At 35.3% G+C, this 11,275-nt stretch overlaps 1 protein-coding gene across 2 annotated transcripts; it reads right to left on the reverse strand.

The window, feature by feature from the left end:
- Positions 1-110: 110 nt before the first annotated feature.
- On the reverse strand, positions 111-9,565 carry LOC135641662 (putative clathrin assembly protein At5g35200). Of its 2 annotated transcripts, none has more exons than XM_065157226.1 (16): positions 9,331-9,565; positions 8,743-8,852; positions 8,569-8,638; positions 7,554-7,651; positions 6,550-6,691; positions 6,360-6,460; positions 4,533-4,616; positions 4,386-4,436; positions 4,233-4,298; positions 4,093-4,158; positions 3,046-3,126; positions 2,857-2,934; positions 1,233-1,391; positions 1,079-1,154; positions 862-983; positions 111-697 (listed from the first exon to the last, which is right to left on the reverse strand). In XM_065157226.1, exons 1-16 carry the CDS (start codon positions 9,548-9,550, stop codon positions 344-346), a joined length of 1,878 nt encoding a protein of 625 aa, XP_065013298.1. In that variant the 5' UTR covers positions 9,551-9,565; the 3' UTR covers positions 111-343. The 2 variants fall into 2 exon arrangements, with proteins under 2 accessions (XP_065013298.1, XP_065013299.1); XM_065157227.1 differs by having other exon boundaries at positions 8,743-8,862; positions 9,331-9,469.
- Between the last annotated feature and the right edge of the window lie 1,710 nt (positions 9,566-11,275).

Here is an 11,275-nt window from a genome sequence, read left to right on the forward strand (position 1 = left end):
ATCAACAAAGCAATAAAAACTAAATTAACTCATTAATAAACACAGTTTCATTCTAACAGTCGAAGCACTAATATTGTAGTTTACAACTTTAGTTGCTGGAACAAAGGTCATAAAATTCACAAAAGAATATTTCTTATTATCCATTATTACAATCTACTGTAACAAATCGAATCTTGTTCTTCTTGCCTCACACTGCAAGCAAATGCATATATATAAGCACATCTTACAATCACCACTAGAAATAAATCAGACTATCGACCAATATACTCTTTAAAAATTGCAGCAGACCACTATTAACAATAATCCTATCGAAGAACAAAATACAAAGATGCTCCTCTCTCATCTAGATGAGGCGAGTATATGCATTGGATGGTTGAAGAGGCACTCCTGAAGCATACGAGACATCTGCATATGGATTACCAAAAGGGTTCAAAGGGGTCTGCTGAGGCTGCTGACCAGACATCATCATCTGCTGCTGGAGTAGGAAAGCTTGTTGTTGCTGGGCCATTGCTGCCATCTGCACAAAATGAGGTGCAGCGACTGCATTTGAGGCATAGAAAGGGTCATGAACCACTGGTTGCATCATTGGACCTGCCATCCGACCCATCTCCCACGGGTTGTAGCTCACATTCTGATTTGCTCTCCTCTCTGCATCGTCGTATAAGCTGTCTAATGTGAGCTTGTCAAATCCTCCACCCTGCACGATAGTCGATTGCATTTATAATAGTCAAGAAGGCAATCATCATAATTTTGCATGGGTGGCATCCCAACTGAGCTATCTATCTGTGCTAATTGTGAGTCCTTCAGGGAACTGAGAACCTAGGTCAGAACGCAGATCTTTGCAGTATAAGAAACTCTTACCAATTTACTTGAAGTCACAGCACTTTCATTTGAGCTGGGAGCTGTTACAAGTGCCAATTCCCAGCCTGTAGTTCCATTCTCTGGATTCAGACTACTGGAGGTAGCAGAGCTAGGAACATTATCTGAAATGATTTGCATTTAAAAGGAGAAAAGAAATCAAGGGACCAGTCCATGTGCTTAAATAAGGAACATTAGCAATGCTGGTTAGGGAGTTTACCAACTGGAACAATGGCAAGTGCCATAGCATTCTTGTTATCTAGTTCTGATGCAACTGGAGTTGCACCATTTAGCCCCTGATACAAATAAGTTGAGATAAGATTCAGAGATATTGTAAGCTAAAGGAAAATTGAGATTCTGGATCTGTTTCATACCAGCAAATCTGTCTGTTCTGATACTACAGATACAGGGGCTTCCACTTTAACTGGTTCTGGTTGTGGAAGGGGTGGTGGAGGTGCTTCTTCCTCTTCAGGGGTCTTCTTGTACTCTATTGCCAATACTACTTTTGAAGCAGCATCTTTGTCATCTCTTGACTAAGAGATCGTTTACATTTTCAAGAAACAAACAGTTAACAGTAATCAAGTAGGATAAAAAAAAATTTTCAGATGAAACCACATGATATTCAGACAAATACATAATAGAGCTTAGTTCAGGATTTAACAATTATTCCAAATATTTCTCACTAAGTACTGTTGCACGGACATCAAGTACTGTCAAGTTCCTTTTAGAAGACGGATCAGAATAAGTGATGTATATCATCACCATGAAATAAGTTCCCATGAAATAAGTTCTATACAAAATCATGTAATCACTGTCAAAGGATCTCATAAATACTTTAGCAGCAAAATTCCATGACTACTACCAACTAAAAGTTAAATGATGATTTTACTTGTGAATTCTTAAACTAAACAATTCACATGCCACAAGTCATATCAGGAATTCAAGTTTCATCTAATTTTAAAATTAGTTATATGTTAAAGCCATAACACAACAACAAATAGTAACATTTTATTTTGTTCCGAGTCAGATACATGGATATTTTCCCATCACCGAACTCTACACAGGACAATATTCCTAATTTAATGAAGAGCAATCAAATTCATTTTATGATTTCTGGTAACATTTTCTTCCTCAATCTGTTCTCACACCTCATCTAACAATGATAGTTATAGATGTTTTTGAATATTTGTATACCATCTTAAATATTTTTTTTCTCACATTATCATTTATCATAGTTATACTTAATTGTTTGCCCATGAATTTTTTATTCTATCTTTTTTTAGTAAATTTGTATATCCACCTCAATATTCTTATCTCAACTATGTTAATTTTTTCTACACAACTCAATTGACTAATACTTCAATCCACTGCATGATCAACATACAATTATCGGAAAATTTTCTTTAAATCTAAGGAATACAATAATCATATAAAACTCCCAATGCATTGCTCCACTTTACCATTTTGCTCTTATTCTACGAGCAATATCTTCATATCTCCTTGTTGAATAATAGATCTAATATACCTAAAGCATTTACTTGTAGAAACTTTTTATGCCTCCATCTTAATCAATAGTCACCTTCAGTTCTTCTCTTACCTTGTTAAATTACATTTTACGAATTCGACCTTTAGCCTGCTTAGCCTTTAGTTTCTAAAATTTGTCTCGGTAACTCAAGTTTAGGGTTATTCCTAATTAAACTTTCATCAACCAAAACAATATAATAACATGCACAATGAAGGTCTATTTTTTATATGCCTGGTAAGATCATTGATCCATTATCACTATATTGCCTTGCAAGTGATGCTCCAATTTTCATCATAAGTAGGTTAAATTGTTATTGCTTGCTTACAACACTAGATATAAAAATATATTATTAAATGTTGTATTGATAGAAAAGATTACAGAAATCACTCTTCTTATTGATATGCAGGCTTGCAGAACATATTGATCATAATCAGACAAAAAAAAAAAATCAAACAATTAAGTAGGTTTCCAACCTGATCCTTGCGAACTGTGGAAGCTCGTGGAGCGTCTCTCACATAGTCTTCCATGGCTGTTAAAAATGATGCAGGAGGCTGCAATTTTTTAATAAGGTAACTTCCGTCAGATTGGGCAATTATTTGTACAAAGTACTCCTTGTCATATTAACCAACAGGAGAACGACGAGAGAGCTAAAGTATTAGGACCTGTTCAATTTTTATAAACTTCTCTCCACGTCTGATGTCCATGCTTTTACATACTTCATAAAATTCTGACAATCTTTCTGCCTGCAGAAAGGTCAGAAAAAATTTGTGTTAGTATGGCTGCAAACAAATTGAAACACTTGCTCTAAATTCAGGTCTAGTCATTGGCATATTACTTCAAGATTTATTGCAAAAATAAGCCACGATTGAACAAGGTTGAGTGGATAGGCTAATGGCAAGCTCAGCTCAGGCTCTGTTCCATTGTAGTTTTCAGAAGTTATTTCAGGTTGATTATTTGGTTTTTTTAATCAAATCACTACAGAATGAAGCCTGAATTTATGTTTCAAGGCTTGGTTGAGCTTGGACTGAGTCCAATCACCTCTCAATTAAGTTCACCCAAGCCAAGCCAACTCAGTCTCTCGGATCATCTGAACTCAAATAACCTGGTTGTTGTACTGATGGCTAGTATTGGACCATAAAGAATCCAGGATTGGAAAAAGAGGGTAAAGAAATGTCTGCCTGATACTATTTGAAGTGTCTCTTCAGGTAGTCACATTGAAGTTTTAATTCAGTTGGACATCTCTAGGATATTGATGCAAGTCTGTTGACTTCAAGCAAGAAGATCAACTTGCCAAACAAAATGGTAATCCATCTCTCAGTGAAAACTAGTCCTTTAAATTTATCCTACTCCTAACATTATTGGATAGTTACTTTTTGATTCCCATCAGTACTACCATTATCCCGATAATCATCATTCCTCATAATCCAGATATACTTAATAGTTGACACATCTAAACCATACTTATACAAAGAACATTCTTCTAGACTAACTTGTTTCTATTTTGTCCATCAAGCAACATTTTGCTCTAAATTTTAAATCTGAATTGAATTTCCAAAGCAAAAAATCCTCCTATTTCAGTTACTTTAGCATTGATGTTATATAGCAACAAACATCTTCTATCGTTACATGATATAATATACAATAAAATGTGGTTTTCTCAAACATGAAAATTCAATACATTTCTCAGTCAGGTTAATTATTTTAGGTACCTGTTGACCTGCTCTTCTGTATATATCAAGTGCCCTTACTGCATCATGTCGTTGCATCTCAAAGAACTGCCAAAAGACAAGTTAGAAACAAATTCAAACTAATGGGTTCCTTCAACTAATAACTTATGAAATTCCAATACCTTGTCAACCATATTAATTATACCATCACTAATGGAATTATAAATCTTAATACTCTCCCCAGCAACCTAGCAGTGGCAAGTCAGAAAAAACAAGCGTCATGAGAATCATCAGTAAATAATTCATTATACAGAATAAACACAAACTTCACTCACCATAGAAAGTGCAAGATGAATTATAACATTATGGCATGCGGCTCCTTGTGGCTGCAAAATGTTGACAATAGAATCAATCACTCTTTAACACGACAAACTAAATTCTTTAATGACTCATATAATAACTAGTGCATCTTGCTTGCTTACCTGGCAGCCAAGTAGACGATGTTGCAGTTGTTGTAGTGATGGCAATTGTTCAAGCAACTCAGCAGTCTCAAGATCCTTAGTTCTCTGTAGAAATCACACATATTAATGTATCAGTTAATAAATTACAAAGTGAATTGGAATGTATATGACAAAACTCATAGATGTTAACTATCTTTCTGAGTTTGTAACTGAAACCATGCTAACAAAAAGGAAAGAAAAGGAAACAAGTTTGGCCCAGTGAACCAGACTCCTCCCAATGTGGGGCCAATATGTATCATCTAAATGAGGTCTAAGGAATGTCACAGAAAATAAATTTATGTTTCAATCACCTGCCCTTATTAGGAAGTATATAGTTTTAGGGTTTCTTAGTTGCATAAAGTTGATCCAAACAGTTTTCCTATAATTCTGATATAACTGTAGCAAGTAAAACTAACTATAATATTTGGGCACATCAATACTTAATGGTGCAAAAGTAACCATTCATTATGATGATCCATGATGATATCTCCTGAGGATAATTTGGGCACATCAATACTTAGTGCTGCAAAAGTAATAATTCATTATGATGATCCATGATGATATCTCCTGAGGATAACTCAACAACAGTAATATCTTACAGCAGTCCAAAAAAATAAGGCTTATACTTCCAACTTGATGTTGGGTACAGTCCATGTAAGCAACTTTACCCCTATAAGTTCAAATATATCTGTGACTCAAATTCTTGACACCCAAGTGTCAAAAGAGATATGTTAGCCCTCATTTTAGCTACTTATCTACCATGCAATGTTAATTTCTACCTCATGGCGGGAGCAATGAATTAACTACTTCAGAATAAAGTTAAAACTCTCGACTAAAAATTCTCTGTATGAAATTTTTTTTAACTTGCGCATAGTGTTATAAGCTTTCTGTGTATGATGAAAAATATTGGGTCTACAAAAAATCCTACCGGTAATTTGACTATGTCCAGACTTTTAGAATTATACAAAAAGATTTTTCAAAGTTGTTTTTGTGACTCAAACTCTAACCATCTATACAGTGAAGGAGTGACATAATTGTCATGCCAAAGCTCAATCTCTAGTGTCTAAGATAAATCATAATAATATATAAACAATGGTAATGGGTAAAATTGACAGGGTTTAGATGCTAAAATCTCAGGGTATTTTACTTGGAGCCGAACCCACCTAGAGGGCAAATATTTTGAGATGAGAAAACCGCAATTTGCTAAGTACTAAAAGGTTGGCTCTAAGCATCCCACCAATATAATATCAGATGTATCCTTAAAACAAAGTGAAAAAATCTAACTAAATGACACTCCCATTCCACAAGGTTTAGCATGCACAAAATGGTCTCAAAAGGAATTCGATTTACAAATAACTAGATACTATTTAAGTTGTCAAATTATTCCATAAACAAGTTAATAAGTATCTCAAAATAGTATCTCCAGCATGCACAAAACTCATATCCAAAAATCATTTATGTCTATGAAGTTTCAGGATTCTCTTTATGCAGCGTCTTGATTGATCTACTGAAATCCCAGCTGACAGACTCATTGTTATGAATAAGCCAATAAATTGAATATGTTTCTCAAGATAATGGTTCTTAGAAAAGGGAAGGATGTACTTGTCCTTCACCCTTCAGGCCTTTGATATATCTAGAGGCTTCACGGGAAACTCTTAAGTTTTTGGTGTTCTATGATACCCAACTTTTTGCCATGCTCAGTCAAAAATAATTCTGTCTTGAATCAACAAAATCACCAGAGGAAGCTTCTAAAGCACTTACGTACACAAAACTAGAAACAAAAGAAAAAAAAAATTAACATTTGCATACCGGAGGATCTGTCTCTACGTCATATTTGAGAACATGGAAACACTCGAGCCTCTCCTCTAAATATAACGCATAGGTACGTACCCATGCAGAATAATCCCAGGCTGAAAACCATTCAAATAAGAACATACATGTAAAACAATAAAACAGTTGTTTGTTTATCTCACTACAGTCTGCTGAGCAGGATGAATACCATATGCACTGGAATCATCTTTAAAATGGGCCAAGTTCAGCATATGATTTCTACTTCTCCCATAATTAATGAGTTCTTCACGGAATGTGGGATCCACTTCCCTCAGAGCACGATGTATAACAATCAAGGTTTTCAATGCAACCTGAATTGCAACCAATATTAAATCAGTGACACTGCAAACATAAGTAAGTTGCACATATGCTGCAAGTAATTTTTAATAAGGCACATTGAGTTGGAAATTGAAAATAAACATAAAAATATTAACTTGTAAATTTATTTCATATTTTTTATGGATATTTCAAATCCTTCCACATTTCATTATTGAGATTTACATAAAAAGGAAAGTCCAGGAAAGAAAAGCTTCCAACAAGATACAAGTTTAAAAGTAATAAGCAAAAGAAAAGGCAAATCATAATTTCAGCTCTCAAATCTTGTTCTGCTGCACATAGTTAATTACTTCATATCTCGCCAGTTAGAGTTCTTCTTCCACAAGTTTCTAACTACTTTTCTACTAAAAAAGTCTTTCTCTGTATTGAACCTTGCCATGCAATATATGATCTAGTGAATGCTCATGTAATGGTGAAATGGTGCAATAAGTGAAATTATTTGCTGCATCAATTGATCAAAGTCAGGAAAAAGGGCATATCCAGTACACGAGACTCCCACCAATACGGGGTTTGGGGAGGGCCAATGCACACAACCTTGCCTTTAAATATTTAAAAAGATTTTTTTTGTGACTCGAACCCTAGTCACCCATGTCACAGAGAAACAACCTTACTGTTGTACCAAAGCCCACCCTCGATCAAAATTAAAAACATCTTTTAAATTGTCCCTCGAGATCAAGTCATCAAGGAGTTAGAAATCAACTACTTATTATAGCAAGGGAAGCTTAGTTCCAGACATATATTAGAACAGCACAATCAAAATTCTTTTCTTTTCAGTTTTTATTCTATGCACAAAAAAATAGAACCACTGCAGAGAAAATATCATAGTGGAGTATATACCGCCCAATTGTGCGTCTTTGCAAGACGCCTAGCAAGAGCATGAATGCAGTAAGCTACATCTGCCCGAGGTCTGGCAGCTGAAATAGCATAAAAGATGGCTGCAAAAATATTAAATAACAAATTAACCAAGCATCAAGTCAAAAATATATGAACAAAAAACAATAAACACTGAACTTAGAAAAAGGAACTCCAAATATCAACTGTGGTTCTTATTTGGAACTGACTTAAATGAACCAAAGAGGAGGTGTGCCCAACAAGGAAATTCTTCTGGAGGAAACCATATTATTACTGCATTTATGCGCAAACTCAATATTCACCAGAACTCCAGAATAAGTGTAATGGGGTTACCACAATGGAAAGGTGGGTAACCTCCAGAGATTCTTTCTTTCAGCTCTCAAGATTTAGCTTCCATCTTTGTTTGAGGTTAAAAAAGTTCTCATTGTCAGCAAAAAGGATAGCAGATGCAGTAAATGGTGCCCTTTGAACTTTTAGTCCATTGGCCTCTTTCTTAATCTGTGTAACAAGATAGGTTTCGAATGCCTAGTAGAATCAGATCGAAATTTGTACAATAGAACGACAGGAAGTCATCTTATTGATGGCAGACAAGAATATGATTTTAATTTGTGTGCCCTATCTTATATATATTTTAAATGTAATTATCTGTATATATTCTTCATCAGAAGGATGAAGAGAATGAACCAACAGAGAGTGGTACGATAACAGTGAAGTGGGACATTTCATCTGAATTAGCTTTAGATACTTAGCACAAAGATGACATATCTTTGTCAACCTGATGAAAGATTACATAGTGTAATTAGATTTATATGACTTCAAAATATGGCATATCATGTTGAAGCATAACCATGTATGTCGATAAGAAATAATTAACAAGTGATGCCACTCCAACAAAACATCACCAAGAAACACTATAACCTAAAAAAGCAAACAAAATGGCCCATCATAGAAGCTCCAATTATCTTTGAATGCCAAATGAACCAAACGATGCCGTGCCTACCTCGTATGTACTTCTCCTTGGCAGGACGCTCTACATGATTTGTGGCCTTCACAATGGCAATATCCAGTTCCTGGTTTAACAGAAAAAGAAAATCAAGCTAACCAGATCAGGGAACAAAGAAAAATAAAATAGAATTAAGTTGTAGAGGTAAAAGCAGTAACAATGACTTCCAACCTTGTAATCACTGTTCACTTTGGCCAAGCTGACAGTGGTCGTGTCTTTGAGGGCACCCAAATACTTCCTCAAGCTCTGCTGCGTTCCTCCAGACATTTTCTGCTCCCAACCTAAGAGACCCTAGTCAACACAATCGATAACAACACCATCTGAATCCAATTGGCCACCGCTAACAGCATCCATATCTAAAAGACCATTTAATTCTCACAAAAACACAAAGCATGAGTCACAATCAATTTAGCTACAATAGCATCCATCGAAAAGCACCGCAATCTTAGTCATCAGGCAAATCCATATTTCTTTTCTTTCTGAAAGAATGATTTACGAGATGCCTCCCGGTGATTGATTCTTAGCTCCAAAAGCTCGAAATCAAACTATCGACTACAACACCAGCAACAAAATCACGGCCGGGCATCAACGCACGAAAATCTCCCAAGACAATTTAAGTATCAAATCAAAACATCATAAGATCTTTTCATTTAACCAGTCAAAATTCAAAGGGGGAAAAGAAAGCTAATAGTAAATCACAACCACCTAAAATATTTATCAAGCGACCACACAAATAGATCAAGAGCAACAAGTGCTTACCAAGATTGGAGAGGATGCGGAAGAATGGGAGAAGAGGGAGAGAGGGGGACTGGGAATCAAGAAACGGATCAAAGCAGGCAGGCAAGAATGATTGCTGCGTGCTTTCAAGCGTCGACTTTTCTAAGCTGTGAGGGGAAGGCTGACCGCGGTGCGGTGTACCCTCGGCGTCCCTTTCAACAACCCAACAGAAGACACGAGGTGAGAGAATTGACGACGTCATTCTCGATGCCGGCTCATGACCAGTGTGGCGTAAGTGAAACGGAGTCGGTAACGGTGCGGTCGTCGGGTCGCCGGTGGGGGGGCGTCGTTTTGCCGGAACAGGATAAGAGGGAAGGCACACCTGCTTCGATTCCCCTTGTTTAGTTCAAATGCTTGTTTCTTTTGCACAGTAGAAAAGAGAGGTAATAGTGAGAATAGACAGCTCCACTTTGTAAGCATGTAGTAATTGGACAGTGGAATTACTTCAATTTGTAGGAGGAAAAATAGTTCATCATAAAATTAGTTCATCATGATTTGACCTCTTCTCTACAAATTAATTTTATGTGAATGATTTCTTGAACAATTCAAATTGTATATATAAAAATTGACTTAAGCTTACAGATGAAATGATAAAATTAAAGAATTTAAAATAATATCATAATTCGAAATGCAACAATTTTTCCTCAAAATAAAATAATTAAAAATACTATCAATAGTCAAATGTGGTTGATGTGTTCAATGTTGTATAAATAATTTAAGGGGAAGACTAAATGATTAAAAAATTAGTCATCTTGTTGTGTTTGGTGGATGGATAGAACTCAGAATGAATTTAACTAAAATCATTGATCCAAATGTTATTACTAGACAAAATGATAAGAGAAGGAATATTTATCAACAGTCAAGACCTTTAAAAGTCAATGTAATCAAGGATAGGTAACTTAAGATGAAGGAAGGCTAAAGTATCATAAAACTAGTCATTAGGTGCCAATTTTTTTTGCTGTTGGTGTTTGATTATATGTATAAATAAAAGAGAGCATATAAAAGATATTCCTCAGTGCAGTAAAAATTGTTCTTGGCGGTGGTTAATTTGTTGAGTTTCTGTCATTTTCTCTCAGCCATAGTGGAATGAGCAAATGAAGACATCCTGTTCTGTCTCATCTATGCTACAGTTAAACAATGAAGCTTGGTGTTCTACAATTTCTGTTTTTCCTTGTATTGAAGGATTGAATGCAGACAACATCTTGTTGTGTTTACAAGAAGTATGAGATTGTAATGTTATTATTATTATTATTTGTGCTTGAGAATTAGTGGAGAGAGAGAGAGAGAGAGAGAGAGAGAGAGAGAGAGAGAGAGGGAGGGGGGATTATAAACAAATGAGAACAGGGGAAGCTGGTGACAGCAACAACCATGTTTTAAGTTTGAAGGGGTTGGGGATTTCTTTCAGGAGCTTCCATTGCTTTGACTAATACTAGTCAGAAACAACAAATGATAAGGTAGAGCAGGTCAGCTTTGGCTGCTCAAAGAAATTGGATGAGAGAGAATGGGAGGCTAGAACTTGTTCTTGGATTAACTGAGATGTGCATCTGTTTTCCACAATTCAAACAAGAAAAAAAAAAAGACTTGACTACTTATGCTGAAGAAATATTCTTATGACTCAGACAACAGTCTTTGCATCAGAAAAGAAGAATCTACTTTGGAAACTCAAATATTATCATTCATGTTTCTGAAAAAGAATTTAGTGGTTTTTTCTAATGATCTGACTCTTTGTCCTTAGAACAAAGAGATTAATTTTATAATCAAGTAGTCTTGCTAACAAAAGTTGCTACGAAAGAAATAAACTCATATTTCAACCAAAGATAAAATATGAGAATATCATTTTAGATGATATGACTGTAAGCAAATGAAACTTATACTCGTAAAAGATATGAAATAGTGGTATGAGAAGAGACGAAAAAAATTTTAAAAA

The sequence above is a fragment of the Musa acuminata genome, chromosome BXJ3-6, assembly GCF_036884655.1.
Source record: "Musa acuminata AAA Group cultivar baxijiao chromosome BXJ3-6, Cavendish_Baxijiao_AAA, whole genome shotgun sequence".
Classification (NCBI taxonomy): domain Eukaryota; kingdom Viridiplantae; phylum Streptophyta; class Magnoliopsida; order Zingiberales; family Musaceae; genus Musa; species Musa acuminata.

Bases quoted from the DNA above. Each gene is read 5' to 3' on its own strand.
- LOC135641662 (XM_065157226.1), bottom strand. From the start codon at position 9,550: ATGACGTCGTCAATTCTCTCACCTCGTGTCTTCTGTTGGGTTGTTGAA. The intron at 4,617-6,359 runs GTATGCAAATGT...TGATTTCTACAG, and splicing joins ACGTAGAGACAGATCCTCCG to AGAACTAAGGATCTTGAGAC. The intron at 4,159-4,232 runs GTATTGGAATTT...GTCTTTTGGCAG, and splicing joins TAATTAATATGGTTGACAAG to TTCTTTGAGATGCAACGACA.